This window comes from Ambystoma mexicanum, chromosome 13 (genome assembly GCF_040938575.1).
Source record: "Ambystoma mexicanum isolate Mex_15411 chromosome 13, UKY_AmexF1_1, whole genome shotgun sequence".
Taxonomy (NCBI): Eukaryota; Metazoa; Chordata; class Amphibia; order Caudata; family Ambystomatidae; genus Ambystoma; species Ambystoma mexicanum.
In genome coordinates, this window is record NC_090938.1 from 710,152,571 (window position 1) to 710,176,397 (window position 23,827).

The 23,827-nt window shown below is 48.3% G+C and overlaps 1 protein-coding gene across 2 annotated transcripts in view; it reads left to right on the top strand.

Moving 5' to 3' along the window:
• LOC138521765 (E3 ubiquitin-protein ligase TRIM39-like) overlaps positions 1-23,827 on the top strand; it is an 840,082-nt gene that overhangs the window by 356,831 nt on the left and 459,424 nt on the right. For both annotated transcript variants that reach the window (XM_069634831.1, XM_069634832.1), the window contains exon 3: positions 8,651-8,878. In XM_069634831.1, coding sequence (XP_069490932.1) covers positions 8,651-8,878 — 228 coding nt within the window. The remainder of the gene's footprint in view (positions 1-8,650; positions 8,879-23,827) is intronic.

Sequence of the window (23,827 nt, forward strand, 5' to 3'; positions counted from 1 at the left end):
TCAAACGCCTTTTCCATTCGACTTCACAGGACACTTTGTTGCCCTCCATAACCTTCGTTCATATGCACCCCGGTTTCACTCAGTTGCCTTCAACTCACCGGCTGTATACAAGGTTCGGCTTGCGGCTTTGATCATGGAGTTAAGAGCGATACCAGGCAAGCTGCACTTCTCCCCCGACTCAAGTCGGGCAGTAGGGCCCCTGGTACCTCTGACACTAATTAAAGGATTCTCTGGCCTCACATCTCAACCTCACACGTGCTTCTTCCGAGTTTTCAAGAGCCCAACGATTACTTGTCAAATGGCCCAAGGGCATCACCCTCCTTGGTTTCGTTATGCAACTTTGTCTTGCTTCCTCAATTCAGCTGCAGTCTGGAATATAGGCTGCTCTTTCATGGGCTCTGTCCTGTTCCTTGCCTTGCTCGAAGTGTGTTCCTGTGCTCTGCCTTTTTATCCAGGTGGGGAAGGCAAAGGGGATTCAGGTGGGAGTTGTTCCAGGCAGTTACCTAACTCTGCCTGACCACGGCACCGGGACGTTAGTCTCTTTCCCCAGTGTGTAAAGGGAATGTATGTGTTTGTGCATGGAAGGTGGGTGGGGGTGGTGGGAGTTAAAAAAACCAAAAAAACTCATGTACTTGATCTGGAACAAGGGAGTAAAGGTTCCATCCAAAGGTCTGGATCTAAAAGTGATGGCCATGCCCCAGGACTGCTATGTGAGACAACTGGTTTCTCACAGGGGCAAAAACAAATATTCACCTGAACAGGAAAGGGGCAACATTCCTGGTCCCCTGAGGACGTGAGGGGCAAAGAAGAGGTTAGGAATGTAATGAAGATGGACTCCTGAAGGAAATGGTCATGCTGAGGGAGGGGGACAAATCATTTGAAAGACTGAGATGGAAACCCAAAGCACAGAGCCCAACTGATCTCTCACCTAAGAGGTCCTGTACCTAAAAGACAACTACAGGTCCAAGTTTGATTGCTTCGCTTAAGCGGCCCTATTGTTTGTCTATCTGAGGAAACCGTATGAGAAAACGTGTTTTGAATTGTTGGACTTCTGTCATTTAAGGAATTTTTTTTTTGAAAAACAAGTTTTTATTGGCATTTATTTGGTTATTACAATATGCATTCTGCTTTATCAATATTCTCCTCCAAAACATTTTAACCATAACCCTTATCTCCCCCCCCCCCCCACCTCCCACCCTAACCCTCAGCCATTGATCGAGTGTTGACGTCTAGTTTGTCCCACAGGTTGACCAAGAACGTTCATGGTCGAAGTCTGACATAAAATTCTTGTGCACAAATGTCTTGGGTTTAGCTTGTTGGTGCCCCTGTGGAGGGGTTGTTTGCCAAATATCTCATGCCTTTAAGGTGTCGACCCATGTGCTCCTTGGTGTCTGGGTAAGTCCCAAGGTGTGCCTCTGTCGCTTCAGGTCGGGCGCTCGTACTTCTCGAAGAAGGGGAGCCAGAGTTCTTCAATGTTTGACCTTGATTCATCGAGGACGTGTCAAACTCCATGTCATAGATAGCCCGGACCTTGGAGACCCAATCTCTCTCCCCCGGCATGTGTGGGTTCTTCCACTTTTGGGCTAGGCAACACCTCGCTGCCACCAGCATAACATGTGGCCCTGGGTCTCCTCATGGTTATCCCCCACATCAATCCCAAAGAGGAGCAGCCAAGGGCAGAGGGGCTTGCTGATTCCGTCGACCCCTTTGATCCAAGATAGGACCTCTCCCCAATATGTTTGTATCTTGGGGCATGCCCACCACATATGGAAATAGTCACCCTTCGTTTTACGGCATTTCCAACAGTGTGGGTCATATCCCAGTCTCATTCTGGCGATCCTCTGGGGGGATAGTGCCATCTGTGTAGTACCTTTAGAGCTTGGTGGCGGTACTGAAGCGAGGTTGTTGAGTGGTGGGCTCGGATGCACATCTTAGACCACCTTATCTATTGCCCATCCCAGGTCCCTCCCCCATTGTGTCCGGGCTGGTGGAAGTTCCCCAGGGGCCGAGAACAGGAGTTTGTAGAGGCGAGATATGACCCCTCTGGAACTCAGAGTGGAAATGAGCATTTTCTCGAAGTCTGTTAGGTCTCTTCTAAGTGTGTCACCCCATGAAGGCTCAGTGAGAACTGCCTTGAGCTGGAGGTAACGCAAGGGTGACAGCTTGCCCAGCCCCAAGGCCTCCTCTAGGTCCAGTAGGGGCATAAAGGATCCTCTGAACCACAAGTGACCCGCCCTGGCAAGTCCTGCCTCGTACCATTGTTGGTAGGCGGCTGGTTCGGGCACCTTGTCTATAAACGGGGGGCCCAAATGCAACTCAGCGGAGAAGGCCAGGTGGTGAGCCACCTGTAGTAGCCTCCTTCCTTACAGATCGACCACAAACCCCCCAGCACTGGGTGGTGTAACGCCCGTCTTGGAACATGTGATCTTGGGACCCACAGCCATTCGTCCAGCGTGACCAGGGCGAGCAACCTATTATCCATCGCCACCTACTGCTTTTCTGTCCCTGGGTTGAAGTGGTCCGTAAGAATTCTCAGTTGGGCTGCCTTATAATATGTTTCGAAGCCTGGGAATGCCACCGCTCGGTTCTTCTTAGACCTTGTTAAGACCTCGTATGAAATCCTGTGCTTCTTGCCCGCCCAGAGGAATCTAAGGAGAGTGCGTTTTATTGCAGTTAGAAAGGTCTTAGGCTCCTGGATGGGAAGCATCTGGAACAGGAATAGGAACTTGGGGAGGTCTACCATTTTAATCAGACGCGCCATCCAAGAAAACCCCGAGCCCCCCCCCCCATCTCTCTCTCTCCCTTTTTGTCTTCTGTCCAGAGTGGTGTGAAATTATTGGAGAAGAGATCCGTGGGGCTGGCTGTGACTCGGACTCCCAGTCCCTCTGAAGTCTAAAGGGGAGCTCCCCCACATATTCTGTCTCAGTTTCGGATAACTACCCCTCTATGAATGCCACCGATTTACCCAGATTAACCTTGAATCCCGAGAGGTCACCGGAGCGCGCCAAACCTCGCAAGATATGGGGGACAGTTTGTGAGGCTTTAGTGATGTAGAGGAGTGCATCGTCGGCAAATAGGCTTATTTTACAGTGGGAATCCCCTATCCGTACTCCATTGATTGCTTCATCATTCTGAACAGAGACCGCCCAGGGCTCCATGACCAAGGCATATATCAGGGGGGATAGTGGGCAGCCTTGTCTCGTTACTCTTTCTAGTGGGAAAACCTCTGATTCAGTTCCATTAGCGACCACCTTGGCCAAGGGAGCGGAGTATAGTGCTGACATCCATCCCAGCCACCTTTGTCCCATCCCTATCGCAGAGAACACCTCCCCCCATGAATCCCCAACTAACCCTGTCGAAGGCCTTCTCTGCGTCGTGACAGCAGTAGGGCACCTTCATCCCGGACCTTCTTTGAATTTAGTACATGGAGGGTTTTGCGCATGCTGTCGGAGCCTTGTCTATTGAGGATGAATCCTGCCTGGTCCGAGGTGACCAGACGGGGGAGGCATGTCTCTGCCCGGTTTGGGTATTACCGTGATGAGCACCTGCAGAAATGTGGGAGGGATTGTCTTGATTTCTAATTTGGTTGAACAGTTTAGCTAGGGGCTCCATGAGGATGGGTTGGTATTTTTTATAGAAATCCGCTGTGTACCCATCTCCCCCCAGGGCCTTCCCCACTTTTAATCTCTTAATGGCGGCCTCAACCTCTTCTCCCGTTATATTCCCCTCCAGTTCTTGTAGTTCCACCTCGGTCAGTCGGGGTAATGGGTGTTTTCCGCTAGGTATGCCCGGATCTCCTCCACTGATTCCCACCCCCCCTGCTTTGTGTAAAGCTTCCTGTAAAAATTTGCAAAGCAGCTCACTATTTCCTCCTTTTTGTTGCGCACATTGCCCCGCTCGTCCCTGGTGGGTCCCACCCTTCTCTCCATTCTACATCCCCTGGCTCTGCGCGCCAATAGAGTCCCAACTTTGTCCCCCCTTTTGTAGTATCTTTGGCGTGTGTATCTCAATTTCTTAACCACCTCCCCTATGAGGACTGTGTGCAGTGCTTGTCATTTCTCTTGCATCTCTACCAGGAGGGTCTCCCTGGTTTCCCCGGCGAGGACGAGCCTTGCACGGATGGCTTTCAACTCTGCTCGTATCCTGTTTTCAATAAGCCCTCTCTCCCGCTTGCGCCTAGAGCCTTCGGCTATAAGGAGAACCTGGAATTTAGCCTTCGCCGCCTCCCACACCGTCACCATGTCGGTTTCTCCATTGTCATTCTCAAAGTAGGCTACCATCTCGTTTCTTAGGTAATCTTTGAATGCTGGGTCTCTCAAGAGTATATCGTTGCAGCGCCAACGTGAGGATCTCGGGGACAGGGGCATTGATCAACTCGCCACCAGTAGCTCGTGGTCCGACCATGTTATTGCTTCAACCCTGGGGAGCGAGGCAACCCCTCCACCCTCCTCTGAGGTTAGGAGCAGGTTGATTCTCGTGTAGGTGTAATGTGGGGAGAGAAGAAAGTGCATCTCCCAGGGCCCGGGCAAGCCGCACGCCATACTTCCACCCAATAGTGTTCTTTTAGAAGGGTCTTTAGTGCTAGATTGTCTTTGGTGACCCCTTTTGGCCCCACTCCTCTAGCCGTCCACCAGTCCAGTTTGGGGTCCATAATGAGATTGAAATCACCACCCAATATCATGGCCCCTTCCGCCCATTCGCCCATCACCCCAAAGATCTGGGACAGGAATCGGATTTGTCCTGAGTTGGGTGCATAGAGGGTGGCCAGAGTGATGCGTTCACCGTCGCAGATGCCTTTGATCCCCAGGAATCGCCCCCCACAGCACCTCTTGGTTTCTATGTTAGTGAGGTGGAATGTCTTGTTCAGAAGTATCCCCACCCCTTCCTTCCTTTGAACTCCTGTGGGATGCCCAGAAGTTGCTCCCGATTTCCTTTCTTCTAATGGGCGACTCTTTCTCCTGTTTGTAGTGGGTTTCCTCTAAGAAGAGTACCATTAGCTGTCATTTGCGGAACATGTTACTGGTCGGGTCTTTTTGTTTTGGGAATTTAAGCCCTTGACATTGAGTGTGCCTATCCTTCAACTATTGTCGTCCTCCGAATCGTTCTCTTTCTGCTCCTTCATTTGGTTTTGGTATGGGACCCGTTGTGAAGCACGGAACCCAGGCTCGATCTGGCTGACCCCTCTTCCCTTGACCCCCCCTAGATGTCTCCCTCGTACCCCTTTCATTGATCTCCCCCCACTCTTCCGCCCTCTCCCACCCCCACCCCCATTCTCACCCCCCCCTTTTCCTCCCCCATTGTAAGGCGTTCGTCTACGTCCCCCAACACTTTGTCGGGGTTGGTTAACGAACCATCAAGGTCTCTACCCCAGCCCCGGGTAGATAAGGTATGTGGGGTTTCCATCCCCTTCATCGTGGGTAAGGTGATCCCACGTTATCCACGACGTGGATGTCCAAAGCAGGATCTGTAGTTTATAATCCCCTCCCTCTGCTCATATTATAGAATTTATACCCTTTATGTGAGACCGTGAACAACCTGGTCATCTTTCAGGTAACAACAACTGGCCTCTTAACCTTGAGTGCCAAACATAATGTCAACGTGGCGTGTGGCTATAGAACCTTGGGGTACTGGCCCAAGACAATGTGGGAGCCCTCACTTGGCGCCGTCATCCTGATAAGGAACTTGACCCATTCTTGGGAAGTAGTATCGTGGTCACTTCAAGTGTCCCTCAGAGGCCGTTGAGGGATGTCTGATTTTTTGGAACTTGCGGGCACCCTTAACTTTCGCTTTACCACTGAGGTTATCCAGTCTCCCGGGACCCTATGGAAGGTCCCGTAAGTCTCCCTCTCGGGTGCCTGAGTAGCCGGCCCGGTCGCTCACCAGGTCCTCTGTAACCCGTTGGATGTCCTCCTTGGAGACCAGGTGATGTCTCTTCCCCCATCCATTCGAATGCCAAGTAGAAGGGGTGACCCCAGCAGTATCTGACGCCCTTCCCCTGAAACCATCTGGTAAGGTTACCGCACTTCTTCCTCATCAACAAGGTGAGGGCTGAGAGGTCCTGAAAGATAGCAACCTTAGAGTCCCCATATTGGATGTTTCCGAGGTTCCTGGCTTTCTAGAGGATCTTGGCTTTGTCCTTTGTAGTAGTGCAGCCGGGCCAGCACTGAGCGAGGACCCTTGCCTCCCCCTCCAGCACGGTGGACTCTGTCGAGTTTAATCTCCCCATCGGCCTCCGCCCCTAGGACAATTCGTATAATGTCATGCACCTTCCCCTTCAAGCCCTGTGGGCTTTCGCCCCCGGATTCCATCAAACCAAAGATGCGCAGGTTATTTCTCCTCGCCCTATTTGCCATGTCGTCCACCTTGAACCGTAGTTCCTCTTCGCGGCGTTGTACCTTCTGGAACCTCACTTCGATTTGAGTATACAGGAGCACCGTGGAGAGCTGGTTGTTTTCGACTCCTTCCATGCGATCTTCCAGGGTGGTGAATTTTGTGGTGAGGTCCGCCAGCTTGGCCCCCATGTCCGTTCTCATTCCTCTGATTTCTTCTAGGATTGTTTGGATGTTATTCTGGATGGCCCCAAGATCCGGGGCCGGCACGGATGGGCCCCCGGAGGCCATCCTATCCTCAATAGCCTGGAATCGGTATCTTGAGAGGGTTTCCCTCCAGTTCATGGGAGTCGTGCCTGGGCTAGGTGGCCGGGGTGGCAGTCGTGGTTCCACAGGGAGCTCCTCAAGGGCGTCTCCTTGGTGTAAGGCGTCGGGGCGCTGCATTCGTGGGGGTCCTCGGGGGTGGTGTGACCCGTTTGGCAGCCAGCTAAATGATCTTGTAGTGTTCGCGTTTGGTGTCCCCAGGTGGGGGCTGCGTTTTCTTATTATAGCCACTGGTGGGCCCCTAGCGTGTACCTGGGTCGGTGGGGTCCGCAACGTGGATGTGGGGGGTGCCGGTCGCAATCGGGTGCGCCCACCCCACCTGGGTCTGGGCCGGTAGGCACTTTAAAAGCCTGCCTCCTGATGATGTCCCAGATATGTCTCCCCCCCACCCCCCCTTATGCTGGTGAAAGGGGTGCGCTCCTGCGATGGCCCCGGTCGGGGGGTGGACTCAGCCAGGGTTATGTGGCTTGTTGGCGGTGTTGTGGTGCTCCTGGGGCTGCCCCGCGATCAGTGGGGCATGTGGGGTGGCAGTCCCCCGAGAGTAGAGGCCAAGGTGCAAAACTGTGTGCTGGGGGGTCCTCATGTGGGCACTTTAAGGGTGTCTGCAGGGCAGTGCCTGTATGGGCTGCAATGTAACCTCAGAAATCCGATGTCCCGTTGGGGCAGCACCCCCCCCTCCCCCCTCTCCTCACCTTTCTCCTTGGGGTCGTGTGCAGGGGGTGTCTGGGCACGCTCCCGCGTCGGCCCAGACTGTGATGTGCCCCCTTGTGGGGGGAGCGAGCCCTCAGCTGGTGTGGGGGGCGGGGAACATAGGCCCACTTCCATGGCGCAGAGCGGCAGCGTTGTGGGACGCCGTTCGCCTGTCTTCACTGCCACCTCCGTAGGACTGTGGATGCAGGTCTCAGGTGGGTGGGGGCCCCTCCAGGAGCGGCGTGGGCAGACACTGCGAGCTGCTCCAGTTGTTTTCATGCTGCAGGGCTTCTTATCGTTCCGCTCGTGCTGGCGACCAGTGCTGGGTGCTGGTGACCAATTTGTTTAGAAGCACGGGGTCTCTGCAGGCCTGCAGCGGATGCCGGCATCGCTATGCGTTGCCTGAGGCGCACTGGTGGGGGAGGGGGAGCTTCACAGCTCCGTCGATGTTTCTCTGCTTCGGGGCCACCTCCAGGCTTGGGGATTTTTTCCTTGGTGCGGTGTGGGTTCACCGATCAGGGTCGTGTGCTCATTAACGGGATGGAGCCCGTTCTCCATGGTTTCTCCGCTGTTTTCCCGGGGCTGGTCGTGGAGCTAAAGACTCAGGCAGCCATCATGCCTGCGCCCCCTCGTGTCCTCCCTAGGGAATTACTTTTTGTTGAATATTCTACCCTCCATACTTTTCACCCAAGCAAAGCACTTTCATTTATATTCTTCATTAGCTATTCTGACAACTCGTGTTCAAAGAACTTTTTTGATTCTTTGCTTCTGAAAACCTTTATCTTAAGATAAAGGATTGGTTGTGACAGGCAAATTTACTTTAGGCGTTTTAGTACTTTGGGGGCACCGTTTTTGTTTTATAGGTGAGGTACACCTTCAGTTTGCATAATTCATTCTGGGATGGACTTCTAAAGTATTTACATTTCAATATTTTGCATTATTCTTTAACCCCTGTTTTGGTTACACCTGCTTTAATAAAGTGTTTTCTTTAAGAGGACCCCAAAGTCTGAGATCCTGCTGTTCGCTGTCATCAAATTCGTCCCAACACTCACTGGAGGCATAGGTGTGCCTACAGGGCCTGTGCTAGGCACATAGGCAGCAAACCTGCACTCGCAGCCTGTCACTGCCAAGGGTACAGTTTTCATGTGTACTTCAGGTGTATCTTTGAAGTATCTGGTCTATACAATCACTGACGGGCTGCCTTTTTACAAACATCTGAATACTTTGAATACTCTTTGCTGCACCAAATGTGATGACCTGTTTTTATTTTAAAGCCGCAACAAACATTTTTTTTGTTTTTCTTGCAGGAAATATTCAAGCAGGAGAGGACCAAGATCTTCCAGAAATTTAAACGGTGGCAGCAGTTTCTAGAGAAGGAAAAGCAAGAGCTCCTCTGCAAGCTCCAGATGCAGGAACAAGAAATGTTATACAAGATTGAGCAGACCGTGACTGAGCTGGACGAGCAGAGTTCCTCCCCGAAAAACCTGATAGAAGAGATAAAGGGGAAGTGGGAGGATTTCTTTGAGTTGCTAAAGGTAAGCTAGTTATGTCTATAAAAGGGATGAATGGCATTCGCTTCTTGGAAGCGATCACAATCCAGGATAGTTGCATTGTAACGCAACTCTAGTGGGTCCCTAGTTCACTGCCAACATCAGAGTTGTCAGGAGGGTGCCAGATTGGTTATGCAATCACCAGTTCAGTCCCCATCGCCAGGCAGATGGTCCCAAAACGGCACTTAACTTGAGGTGGGACATCTATGTGCCCCCGAGTGCTGCTCGCAATAGCCAGCCATACGGCCAAGGCGGTGCACTCCTTGGGAAATAACAGACGTGATATAATACTTTACTCCTTGATCATATGCTGGTGAAATTGTTTCCGAGTCTCTCGGTGGAGCACAATCGGAGTCCTTTAACTTAACTTGACCTGTATGGATAGGAGGCAGTTTAAATCGGGTCTACTGTAAACTTCCACCCCAAAAGAGCTTCCCTCCAAGTTGAGCAGCATTAAAAGACATTACAAGTCACACTTTGCCCACTTTGTTAATTTCTGTCGTACTAAGAGGGTGTAATCAAATAGTGGCTTGTTTAAAAATAAATTTCTTTGAATCAGGAGTACTGACACATGTCACCTGTCTGTGATCGGTTTTCGCTTCCACGTCAACTTGGATCGGAGAGTTGTAAGGTGGCCGCTGAAAGTTTACCCTGAAGCTTTGGGTGTGGTAGAAGAGGCAGTAGCCTGCTTTGGGAGCACAGATGCAAGGCGAACATGCTGCCGCTTCCGGAGAGACCGGGAGCCGAGCAAATCCCCCTGCCTGCTAAGTGAACATAAAATGCATTCCATTATTAAATGGTGTATGCAGACGTTTGGTGTGAACAGCCAAAAGGCACGCCTCGGGGCATTGTACAATAGCATGCAGAGATTGGCGTTCTGCATGCTGCCGCTGCACTGCCGCAAGGGTACAAGGCGAACATGCTGCCGCTTTGGGGAGGAAGAGGGTGGGCCTCCGGGAGCCAAGGAGATTCCCCCCCCCCAAACCCCCTGCCTGCTGCTGGTGCTCTGTGTGCTGCCGCTCCACTGCCTGTTGGCTGAGAACCTACATTAGAGTATGCTTAGACTGGGGCCCAGAGAGCATGTACTAATCTCCACATCACACACATTCACCAAAGGGCATAGGCACACCACCACTACCAGAATGGAACAGCACAAGACTCAACACAGCAGCTTGCCCTGGCACTTACAAATGATCTGGTGGTCTGGCAGCATCAGCCAAGGCTAGTACACATGTGGCAATGCGAGATGGCATCAGAGGCAGAGGAGTGGTGAGAGGTGGAGCCTGTACCCAGGACTGTACCACCCCTTCCCTCTGCAGTAGAGGCACATTTCTCTCTCTCGCTCCTATTAGAGGACAGCAAAACACATCTTCGGAAGTGAAGGCCTAATGCGTGGATGAGTTGGGGCACATATGTCGAATGTTGAGCTTAAGTCCTTCACATGGGCATCATAGGCATAGTACTCTATTTTCCATCTTAAGCACCTTCAATATGCGTCAAGTAAGTAGATCTTATATGTACAAAGTTCCACATGGCATACTTACACATATACCCTGGCCACTCTTGAATTAGTCTGCACTCATATAGTCAGTTGCATTGCTACATCCTGCTGGTATGAAAGTTGTTCACTCTGCTGTATTGATGAACATGAACTGTGACCTCTGAGAAGGATATCTGACTGAATTTCCTCCTTAACGATCAGTGCAATTATGACAGTTGAAACATGAGACGTGTTTTAAAAGGTGAAGGTGAAATGGAATTGAAAAGTGAAGGAGCATTGAGTACAAAGGATCATAACCCATAACATTTCTCTGGCTATCCTTACATGCCATAATTGTTTATCCTACTTATACCATTACAGAAAGGGGCCTGCCATAAAGAAATGCTGCTTGGCCATGTCAGTAAATGGAGCAGTCCAGTATGAGCTGGTAGGCCATGCGGCCTCGGTACGAGAACCCAAGCATTTCCAGACATTTTCTGTGCCTATGCTTTAGAAGTTCAGTGCAATGGAAGGCTTACCAGAGCAATACCAGTGGTTGTCATACTTGCACGATGACGAACGCGATCATTTGTCTGGTCTTCCCTCCCTTGTCTTGTGGCACCTAGAAACACTTGTGTACAGGCGCCTTATACATGCAATATCATATGATTGATGCCAAGCCTTCCATCCATCCTGTTTTTAATTTTGATTGGAAAGCAGGTCCGTAAAAAGGATGGGACTGTATTGCCCACATGCAAGTGCCTATGATGCCACTTCCTGTGATGTCATGTAGTGTGCTGTTAGTACTAATGTCACATCCCATGACATCAGCTAGGTCAAAGGTTGCATCAAATGGCTTTGTCTCCACCCAATGAATGTGAATGTTTGCAACTCTGGCCTTCATACATGTAGTGTGCTGTCAACGCTGTGCAAGAGCCAGGAGCCATATGAAACCATACCAGTGTGTGCACAGTTGAGTGGGGGGAGGTGTTGAGGACAGTCTCATAACCACTGTAGTGATTTGTTAACATCACCATCTGGGTTGCATCTTTGGTGCATCACAAGGCCATTGCATGTATTGTACTTGAGACGCAGAAGTTGCATCTAACATTTTCAAGCTATACGTGTGTGTAACACTACAGTTGGCACAACTGTTCATGTGGCATTTTGTGACACATTTGTATTTGGTTTTCTATACAAACTAACTCTCCAGCCATAGCCCTTACCATATGTCGCTGTTTGCTTTAACTGTCCGACACTTGCGCCACACCCAGATTGGTATTGCCAGGGGCAGCATTTGTGAATGGAAGACACAAATTACACTGCTGTCACCAAGGAGTCAGTATCTGGCATTGGCAACTTGGAGTCCCATGACAGAGGGTATACCGTGTCTGTCAGAATGTGGGCCATTGTTAACCATGTACAATGGAATGGTGATGGGGGAGACGTGTGGTAATCTGGCAATACTGCAAAGTTACATGTGTGGAAGTGTTTGCCGAGTGTTGAAGGAGTCTCTCTACTGCTTTGCTGCAAGGACCTGCTTTTACCAAAGGAAAGACTGGAAGTCTGTCTTTAATGGCAGTGGAAACCAAATCTTAAAAAAACACTTCTGGACGCGGAATGTTTGCCGAGTGTTAGCCGGAGTGGAGGCCTGGAGGTTACAATCGACATGGAAGAAGAATCCTTGAGCCATCGTATCAGGAGTCTGGTACGTTCACACGAACTAAGCAATAACATGAAAGTGACTAGTATTGCCAAACAGCAAGTGCTACCTGACAGCGCCTCCCTTGTGTTATCCTCTAATGCCCTCAACACTCCTAATGCTTTGCCTACAGACTTTACAGTAGATCTTGCAAACATGTCTGCGTTGTGCGATGGTATTGTAAATGGCGCTGAGGAAAAACGGCACCGCCCTCGCAGACCCTAGATCTGCTGTGCCTCAGCCACCCTTCGTGTCCCCTTTCCCTCCCGCTCCCTCACTTACCGTTGCGGCTGTGTTTGCCCCGGCTTGCCTGTTCCTGCTGCTTTTTGCGCACCCGTCGCGGAGCGCAAGCTCTCCTGCCTCCCCGATGAGTTCCGGGTAGTCGGGGCTGCGAGCTCTCTGGTTCCGGCCGAGCTGACGACAGAGCCGGTGGGTGTGGATCCAGACGCTTCGTTGCAGGGAGCGGCTTATTTCGTTTCGCGTGATGCAGCGACTGAGTGGGACACAAAACGTTGCGCATGGGACAACTGATGGAGCTGATGGATTGGATTCACAGCTGGGCGAGTGCGTGGTGAATGGGAAAATATCCCGCACCTACAGGAGCTCTCCGATAAACAAAGAAACACCAAAAAACAAAAATATTTCTGTAAAAATCAATGGACAAAAACGGAAATTCAAAGAGGAAAAGAATTTGCACAACAGCACACAGAAAAATCAGGAAATTAAGGAAATAACATTTCTGAACATAGCAAACAAAAAACTACTAAGAGGAGTTATTCTAGTTCAGATGTTGGCTCTTTTCGCTGGCATTTCAAAAATAAATCATTGGCAACAGCTGGGATTACAAAAAGAACAATCACTACAAATGATGTAACAATCACTACAAATGATGTAACATCAGAAAAAAATTGAGGTGAGCTGACAGATGAAGATCTTTTATCCGGCTCACAATTATCATGTACTGAGGAGTTTCACTCAGAACAAAACAAATGAGCGGCGACCTAAAGAAAGTAGAGTCAGCTGCACTTGCAAAAATCACAAATATTGTATCTTCTCCCACGCAACATACGATCAGACACACTTTTTGTTCCGGAGATGAAGTGCATAGAACACGTGGAGAAGCAGACCTCCATACAGGTGAAGCCATTTATAGATTGCCAGAATATGGAAATAGCGAGACTTATAGCACAACCGGATAATGTGCCGGTGTCAAATTTGGCAAAAATCTATAATGCTACAAACAAGTGCACAGAATTATTGCAAACAGATATGCAAGAACTGGAATCCTGGGCACCAAAACAACCTGGATTAATGACCTTGCAGTGTAATACAACTACTGAAGAGCAGCAGAGGCACATCACCGGGATTATGGAGAAAATTGGAGCACTGGAAAAAGAAAAGACGGATCTAACTCAATTAAGATGTCAAGTGGTGATAAAGTGCCAAGTGTTGTGTCAAAACAAACTAAAAGTGATCTATCTGAAAAAAACCTTTGAGGAATTGGAATCCTCTGAAAGGCTTAAAAAAAGTGATGAGTTAACGTATTCCTCATTTTGTAATGAAAGTATTGGCTCATGTAGTGAACGGAGCAAAAGACAAAATTTCCAAAAATTGAAGCATAATAAACGATTTAAAGAGACTGAAGTAAAAGAGCAGCCATGAATGAAAGAAACACAAGAAGCAATTACCTCTTCAGTGGCAATAACCTTAGCATTGTTTCTTAAAATGTATGAGAACTTAAATGAAAATTGCAGAGATCAATCCACCCGGCTAGCTTCGATGAATAGCAAGCTGATTTATGTGGAATCGGTGATGGAAGCGTTAAAAGAAAAACACAGTAGAAAGAAGGAAACGGAAGGTGTTCTCCTCAAAACTTTAATTGATCTGCTACAGGGTGCAAAATAGGATAAGGGGATATACCTAGAGGCAATTAAGGAAATTGTATGTAGCTACCTCGTAGTGCGCAAAGAAACTTCAGTTGAACACTTAAAACCCTTAAAAAAACCTGTGGGAAATAAAGAAGGAATGTCAAATGGCTCATCTGTAAGCACTGCTGATTAACAAAAATAGCACACGCAAATGCGGTGACTTCAACTGAAGAAAAGGAAAACACTCCCTCGAGTAGTGCTTCAATAGTAAAAATTCCAGAGGAATCAAATCCAAGTGATCAAACAAAGGAACCAACTTAGTTTGAAAAAAAATGGGAAAGATCTTCTAACTCATTTTCAGTGTTTGGGAAAGCTGGCATAAATAATGCTGAGGAGGAGAAAAAAACAAAGCTTATAGAGCAGAAGGAAACACCTGTAAAAACAAAAACATAAAGAAACAAGACGCGAAGAGATTTTGCGGTTCTAGAAGTTTCCTTAGAAAGCTCACGATGACAGAAGTAAACAAAAAAATAGGTTCCTCGTGTATGATATCAAAGACTGCTGATAAATTGCCAGAAATGTCGGCGATAACCATTCACTCAACAAAAGACTGTGCACCTACCGGGGCGCAAAAGGAAAAGGGTAACCCACTGGTAACCCCAGTCTTTTGGCACAGCGCATTTTGTTAATGTGGGCAACCTACAGATTTGGGCCTAAGGTGTCGAAGCCAGCAAGGAAAACGGGGCACCCCATGCATTTCTGAAAAGACACCCGTGGGAATCCAAAGATATCTGACTTGCGTAAATCACCCTGTAATATATTACCCACAAGCCCTGCCAAAGACCCACATGGGATAAGGGTGCCCAAGGTCAGGGATATTCCCGCCGACTTTGCGTTACAGCTTCTCCCTACCAGGTAGTCCGGCAGTGTGCCAATACCTCCCTGAAGGGAAAAGCTGCAATGCAGCCCAGCTGCAACTCCAGGACGGTTGGAGGTGATGTCACCGGCCTTGGACATCCTTGCACCATGTGGGTGTACCGTCCCCGATGCACAGCGGCAGCTTCAGGATTCCCCGGCAGGATCCCCATTTCTTCCCGGAGGTGACACCTGTAACGTAGCACAGCCAGAGCTGCAGCCTGGGCTTGCAGATGGACAACCCACATGGGAGGCATCCGCTCCCAGGGAAACACCAATGTTCTGCTGGCATGGGGGGCAATTTGTGGCCTGCCCCTGCAATTGTGTCCCAGCACACCAAAATATCTGCCCAGAAGGCCCATTCCCACCCACACCACCAACAATCCAGCCCCAATCTCTCTCACCCCACTGACAGTGGGACCTAACCATAGAATAATCAAAAACAGTACTCTCCACATTGCAGCTGCTTGCGTATAAAAGCTGTAACCAAAAGAAAAAACATGTTACCTACAGTCGCACCAGCAAAAACAAATCTATACTTTCCAAGCATGCCCCCCCCCCTTGCAAACCATCCCTGGTGGTCTACTGAACCTCACCCCCCAACCCCCAGTGAAAACCCATTTGCCCCTTCCTACGGGTAGATATCCCCCCCAGGGGGGGCTGCATGAGGTACCCCCCACACTCCATTTGGGGTGGGGAGAAGCCCACCCCAAAACATCAGACAGGCCCCCCAATGGATGGGGAAGTAGGGTTCGTGCACCTTGGGGCCAGATTGGCACACCAATGTGCCCCTCTGTGCCAAGGCAAGTTTGGTAAACGAAGAAAAAAATTGAAAATGGCAGGCTGCACTTTAGGGGAGGAGCTGAGTGGCACCCTACACCGCTGGGGAATTTTGAAATGTGAAGGGGGTGCACCTCTCCACCCCCACCCCAATTGGAGCGGAGGCGCATCTCATGTAGCCCTCCCTGGGGAGCAGATAAGGGGGGGGGGGCTGTCCTTCACTCTCCCTGGGTCAGATGTCCCTTCCTAGGAGCAGATATCTGCCCCCAGGGAGGGCTACAAGGGGTGCCCCCATTTGCCCTTGGGGTGAGGGGGAGAGTGCCACCCCCTTTTCTGTAAAATAAATCCCTGGTGACTAGTGCCCCCCCGCCACCCCTACTTCCACCCAAATCTCCCTTTTTGTTTTTTTTGTTTTTGTTTTTTTTCCTTTTCTTTTTGCCCCCTTCCTTGAGGACAGATGATCAGCCATCTGCCCCCGGGGGGGGTGCCTAACCTTCAGGCCCCATCCTTTGGGGGGGCCTGCACACTTATTCCTGGTGCCCCCCCTCTAATTGGATGGGGGGCCATTTTATGTACTCCTGCCTGGGGGCAGCAATCTGCCCCCAGGGAGGGCTACAAGGGGTGGCTCCCCTTTCCACTTTGTGTGGGAGGGAGAGGGCCACCACCATTTCATGAGTAAAACAAATCCCTGGTGCCTAGTGGCCCCCCACCCCATCCCCGTTGCATTTTTTAAAAAAAATGTATTTCAATTTGCCCCCCTCCCTGGGGGCAGATGATCAGCCATCTGCCCCCAGAGGTCTGCACATATGTGCCCCCATGCTTTGGGGGCTGGAGGGAGAGAGGGCTGCTTACTGTAAGCGCCCCACCTCCCCCCCCCCCGCCTCTCAGACAGATCCCTGGTGTCTAGTGGGCATTGGCGGGTGCGGATCATGAATCTCCCCTTTCCAACGACACCTCCCTCGATCTCCGGCTTGAAATACAGCTGGAGATCGAGGGGGAGAAAGGTGCATACTCGCCTTTTATTTTCACTGTGGCAGCCCGAAATGGCTGCTGCGCTGAAAATTACTTTCACTTTCACGAAAGCATGCATCACGCAAGCCAACGTGAAATTGAAGGTAATCCAGCCCCCTGGCAGTGAGGGGGGGGCCTCCCCCTCACATAGCCCGGGGTTGGGTTACAGTTTCAAAACAACGTGCCAAAAAGGATGAGCTATCTCGTCCTTGGCACTACGGAGGTAATGTCAAGGACGATATATCCCTTCCTTGGGAACTCAAGGGGTTAAAGGCAAGAAAGTGGAAAACAGTAGGTGGAATGTGAAAGTTGACTTGGAATCTAGAAGAAACCATTTGAGAATAAAACCAAATGATGCATCAACAGTAATAAAGAGGCTGATATTACTTCAAACAGAGGATCTAAAGTCAGTAGAATACAGTCTCACATTAGAGTTTCAAAGAAACAAACGTTAAAACAATGAAACCACACTTCAATCGAAATCACATATACGACATAGAATTGGCTGAACAAAAGAAACAATTAAGACAAGACTTAAGGAAGCTAAAAAGATCAACACAAAAAAGAATTTATACGAAAAATAAATCAACAATACAAAAACTGGCAAAAATCGCATAAAGCAATCCTTCAGAAAGATGCTGAAAATATGTGCAGAGCTCTTAACACCAACACTAACTAGAAATCTGTGTGAGTTATTAAATGAGAAAGACTATGCGAATACCTCCAGTAACAGTGTGTCTGGATTAGTCATTTTGGAAAAGTGTTCAATAAATTAGGAGATAGCAATAATTTGACAAAGAAGAGAGCAAGACAAAGGAAGAGTGGAGTATAATTTTTGACAAAGAAGAGATTAAGACACTGATCAACAAAGCTAGTAACTCGCGCGCCCCAGGTCCTGATGGGCTATCAAATGCAGTCCTAAAAACAGATCCGGAAAAATTGTCGGAATATTGCGATATGTTATTAAAGAGAATAACCAAAATGGGTCGCATTACAGAGACCTGGAGATCCACGATTATTGTTCCCATTTTTAAAAAGGCAGATTGGTTGAAACCAACAAACTATCGTCCGATTGCCCTGTTGGACTGCGTGGGAAAGATTTTCACCACAGGAATTTTGATTCAGCTAAAGAAATGGATCAAAGAGACCGAGTGTTATGATAAAAGACCATCTGGATTTGTTGAACATGTGGGATGTAGTTTGAACCTCCTGTTACTGGCACTGCTGTAAAAAAAGCCTTTGATAAAAAGCAGATATTATGCTTAGCAAGTATTAATTTCCAGCAAGCCTTTGACAATATAAATCGAGACTTACTGTGGAGGAAATTGTAGAGCAAAGGCTGCCCTAAAGATCATCTAATAGCAATAAAAGATTTATATACGAACACATTGATCAGAGTAAAGCTAGGCGATTGCAGCAACTTATCAAAAACAATTGCGACAAGAAAAGGATTAAACAAGGATGTCCTTTGGCAGCCACTCTCTTTTGTTTCTATATAGAAGACTTGCAAAGGATACCAGAAGAATTTGTGTGCCCCCCCCCCCCCCCAAATTTAACAGAACAGTCGGAAGACAACCTTATGCTGATGATCGGATCGTTTTGGATCAGATAATGATAGGCCTACAAAGATCCTTAAACTTACTTGAAAAATATGTAGCTGAAAAAGAATTGAAAATAAATGCAACAAAATCATAAATATTAGTCTTCGGTGATAGAAGAGGGAACGGCAAAAAAAGACCAAAATGGTTTATAAATGGCAACTATATAGAATCAAGAAATGAAATAAGATACTTCGGAGTTCAATTGAGTACCGCAAAAAACAGACCCATGGAAGAATATGTTGAAACACAAAGTAAAAAGATTAACGGAGCAAGGAAAAACTATAAACAAAAGCTACTGGAAGTTTTCATTACAACCATTGATTATATTCTATAGGCAAAAAGTCACACCATCATTGATCTACGATGGAGAGACTTGCATGGGTATAAAAGGAGTTTAGGAATACCCTTGAGGGCTGCGTTTGGAAAAACATCTTGCCACTCCCAAAGGAAACTCCCATGGCTGTCATCTGCCACGAATTGGGGGCGTCATCCCTACTTGCTTGTATAACTTATAATAAATTAAAGTTGTATTGGAAAACCATGCTCGACAGCTGCCCACCGCAATTTGAAATATTAAAAAGTAAGAGCAATCGACACATTGAGAAAGTTGTAGATGATTGGAAAAAGGATTGTGATCAACTGCTGAATAATTTGGGACTTGGGTTAAAAACACTAAAAGAAAACCCTAAATTAAGAGACAGATCTGGGCTGAAGACTGGCCAGAAACTGAGCAACATGGAACAAAATCAAGGACCCATATCTTGCTGGAAACAAACTGGAGTATAAGATTTGTCACCCCAGAATACTTAGTTTCCTCACGACAAACAGATTTGTTATTACGTTTTAGACTAAATGTCCTCCTTATTAAGACTACGCTTGCAAGATATAGTAAAGCACAAATCTGCCTGAACGGCAGGCTCTGCAAACAGAAGTGTGAAACGTTATAGCATCTGATATTATTTTGCCCAGAATTGAGGGAACTGAGATTCACATACTTCCAACATTGTATGGTTGATGTATGCAGCTTGAACTCCAAAAAATGGCGGGAGATGATATACGAATGTAGAAACAGAAAATTGAACTACGCACTAACTAAGTTTTTAGAGTACACATTCAAATTGCTAGAAGGGAAGAGTTAATAAGAATGACAGCATATGGCATTGGATGATTTTTATTGTTTGATACGAATGGGATCAAATGTTTTATGTTTATATTTTCTTATCTTGATTGCTTTAGCTGAAATTTCAAAGGATATTGTTTTTCTCTTTACACTCTTCCATGTTTCAAGTCCTCTCCTTTTCTAAGTTGTTATTATTATGAAAATAGTGAAAAGTTTGAAATAAACTATGTACACTAATAAAATAAAAAATAAACGTGTGGAAGTTTCATCTTTCTTGATCAGAAAATAGAGGTGATACTGGCCAAAATACCCGAGATGTGTTACAGTTGTTGTAGTCCGTAATGGCTGCATGCGGTCTTTGTTACAACTTTAGGAGAGACCCTGGCAAATTCTCTAGTGGTGCGGGGACACCAGTGTCTCCATGAGTCTAAACATGAGGCAGCACAGGAGGGGGGAAAAGCACAGATAAGTGTAGGGGCAGTCCTCCTTTACAGGACCATATGTACAGAGCAGATATCCTACACTTAGTTTGAAAGGCATTTTCCTGTACAGGAGGTGGTCGGTTTAGAGAGCCGTGTTGATGTATCAATCGACACCAAAAGAGGAAGCGCTAAACAGACCTTTGTCCCCGTGGCTGGAATCACTGCCCACTAAACACATTGTAACAGTTATTGGTGTAAGTCTGTAACCGGAACCTCAGCCGTCAAGGACTTGGACATCCACCTCCTCGTGTTGGGGACCGTAAAAGCTTTGGTGGCACTGCCAAAAGTGTGGCACAAACGTGGTTAATCACGCTACTTCGGTAGTACACCAACCGGGGGAAATCCATGTCCCAAACAGCACGGAAACAAGAAATATAACTACTACAGATTAGTTGCATTAGCTTATGCAAAATGTCTGAAACTAACACTATGATTCAGTCCCACTGAGCAGCTGACTTACACAGCTTGGCTGTATACTGCTGCATGAACTGTTCGCTAAAGCCAGGCAGAACAAGCATTGGCCAAGCCAACAGTTTTGCCCTTTTTATGTAGCCATTTGCCACACACTTCTTTAATGGTACCAATTTGGGCATATGATCGCTGCCTAGAACTGCCTATCTAATACCTATACACAAGACAAAACATTATGCTTTGACAGTGCTCCATTTTAGTTTTGGTGTTGTAGCTACCCACGCACACCTACACCCTCTAGCCCAACCTACACCCTCTATTCCCCCACTTATGTACCTTACCTCCTCTCTACCCCTCTCATCCTTCCTTCTAACACATTCTCTATTTCTTACCCTCACTCCCTCATATTTCCTTTTGCTCATCATAGATGGCACCTTTTGATCAATGGTTTCCTCCCTTGATCTACTCCCCTGCTCATTCTCTTGCACACCTGTATCCCTTACTGCATCCTCCTTTAAAACATTGCACTCTCCTCCTTGCACCCTGGTACCTATAAATGCATAATGCAAAGAACAGTAAACGCCAAAACTATTGGCTTTGCCAGTGCTTGTTTTTATTGCAGTTGCCTTGCTTAGAAAGGAAATGGACAGCGGAGCTGATCTGCACATGCATCCTTCATGCTGATCTAATGAAATTGTAGATTAAATGTCTTCAGATCCAAACACTGGGATGTGAATTTCTCATGCTCATTACCCTGACTGATACTAAAAACAACTCTGTGTGGACATTAAACTCTGACACAATCACCTTCAGCAGAAAGGTGCCATATATATGAAATGCTCAATGCCACCAGTGAACTTGCTCGAAGCTTCACAATCCTTGATGATTTATTATTGTTCGACTGGCACTAGGGCTGTACTAGGTAACTGCTCATACCAAAAATACTTTCCTGTGAAACAGGAATGCCAGCCTATCAAACTTAGGATGGGGAACCTGTCCTGCCCCACAATCCATCTTGGTGCATAGGAATCTGAGACTATTCTCCCAGAGTCGAGCCATCTTTGGAACAAACCTAAAGCTATGTGAGTGACTATAGGATATGGCATTTATAACGCGCCTATACAAAAGTGTTTCAAGGGAGGGGGAACAGAGGGACGACCGAGACAATGGGCATCGTTCCATGTTTGCCGGACTAGTAACAGTACCGGTAAGCTTGCTGGTACAGTTACCGGACCGGCAAACTACGAGGTCTGCTCGTGGGAGCCTTTTACGCCTGCCAGGTCTTACCTGGCGGGTGGAACGGCACTGGTGAGTAGACCATGTCGGATGCACCAGCACCATTCACTTGTGGTTCCGGTGCATCTGACCTGCCCATTCCTATTGAGCCCTACCGGGCTCAAATAGGAATGTGTTCTAATCATTAATCATTAACTGCACCCGGCAATGGACAATTACCAGGTTCGGCAGGGCCGGAATGCCCCGGTAATTGCCCATTGCCGGCTGCTGGTAAATTCATAACTCGGACGGGAGCCATGCCGGTAATTACCGGCATGGCTACCGCCAGACTCAGAATGAGGCCCAATGATCTTACCGGGCCAGGTGTCATTGAGATCGCGCAGGGGAGGGGGGAAAAGGGGAGGGGGGGAAAGAAAAGTGTGGTGAGGAAGGGGCAGTGCAGTACATGGGATCAACAGTACAAAATAAATAGAACAAATAAAACAATAGGTAAAAGTGCTGCCAGCTTGTGGCAAGTGCAGGGATGAGTGTAGACATGTGTCAGGAGCTGGGGGAGGAGGGGAGTGGGAGACTGTAGGGATACAGAAACGGCCCTCAAGTGCAGGGGTTGCCCAGGAGGCAGTGCAGGTGTGCAGCTGGTTGGGGAGGGGACCTGGGCCCGAGATCAGAGGGTAGGTGCAGTTTCTGTCAGGAGTTCAGCAGGGGAGAGGAGGAGAGAAAACAGCAAAGAGGAAGTTTTGAGGTGCCTCTAGAACTGGAGCTGGTTCTCCAAGTTTCAGGGTGGCTGTTCGAGAGGGAGACCCCAACTGAAAAAGAGATCTACCACCAACTTGTTGCTTGGAGAAGCGACTGATCCTGAGGGAGTTGGAGGCGGATGAGCGAAGAGCTCGGGAAGGAAGATATTTAGGAAGAGGGAGTTGAAAGTATTGAGGCCTCAGACCTCAGAAGGCCTTGTGGACAATGCAGAGGGTTTTGAACTTAATCTTCGCAGCCACTGGGAGCCAGTGAACAGATTTCAGTCCTGGAAAGATCGATACCTGAGCTTGAGGCCAAGGACAAGTCTCGCAGTCCTGTTTTGGATAAGTTGCAGAGTCGGAGAGTAGTAGAAGGCAGATTTAGAAAGAGGCTGTTGCAGTAGTACAGCCTAGAGAGAACCAGAGCTCTGGAGACAGTGAGCTTCCGGGGTAAGGAGAGGAAAGGAAGAATACCTCTGAGGAGTTGAAAGTAGTTCTACATCTGAAGTTGAAATGTAGGTACTGTGAGAAACCTGAAGGTGTCTCACCCGCTAGTCCCTGGAGATCAGTCGTCCAAGTGGCCAGGACACAGCCATCGCTTTTGGATCCAGTTCCTGGGGGTGGACCAGTGGGGGAGGATCACCTGGGCGAGGGGGTCTTCAGGGAGTGGAAGTGGGACACAGAGTTGAGACGTGATATCCCCTTCCTTGTGACACCTTTTCCGCATCCTATCTTGTAGGATATGAAGAAGCGCCAACTCCCCTCTGCCCCCACTTTTTCCCACACTAACACTTTCTTGCACGGTAACAGACAACGGACTAACACCAGACCCGTTTACCTGACATGTTCCAATACACAGGTCAGGCAGAGTCAGGCAATTGATAATAATCACGCACACCGGACGACCTTTTACCCCACAGGGATTAAAGGCAGAGCATGAAATCACACTTTCAGCAAGGCCGAACGCACAAGGCGACAGCTACACCAAACCAGCAGTTCAAACGGCGAAGGAAGGTGGCGAGACCTGGAAGGATGAGGAAAGGGGAATCACACTTGGCCTTTTCAACTAGGAACCGCAAAGCCTCCGAAAGGAAAATCATAAGACTGGGCGCTACAGCTGGCGTGCAAAGCAGCAGACATCCATGGTACACAGGAGCCTCCCGCTTTGAGAATGCAGGCGGAGAGAAAAACTGGCTACCGTGGTACTATCCTTGACTCTAGAGAACAAAGAAGCCCACGGTTCAGCACAGCCGGTGAGTTGGAGGAAGCTGATAGTAAATCGAACTGTGTTGAGCACAAGGTTTCAAGTGGCAACATTTTTGAACGCAAGGAATCTGAAAGACCAAGAACTTGTGTATGTGTTGAACTTTAGAGAAAGCCCAGTTGAGGTCCAGGTGCAGAAGGGTCCAGTGCCACGGGGGCACTCATTCGAAAGCCTCTGGGACCTATTTTCTGAAACTAGAAGAACCAGAAGCCCTAGGAAGGGGCGGCGTGAGACTCCAAGTGGTCCTATAAGGGTTACGTCCAAGCCCTTATACAATCAAGACTGTCCCCTGGAGTCAAAAAGCACCAAGCTGTGGTGTTCACAGGACCA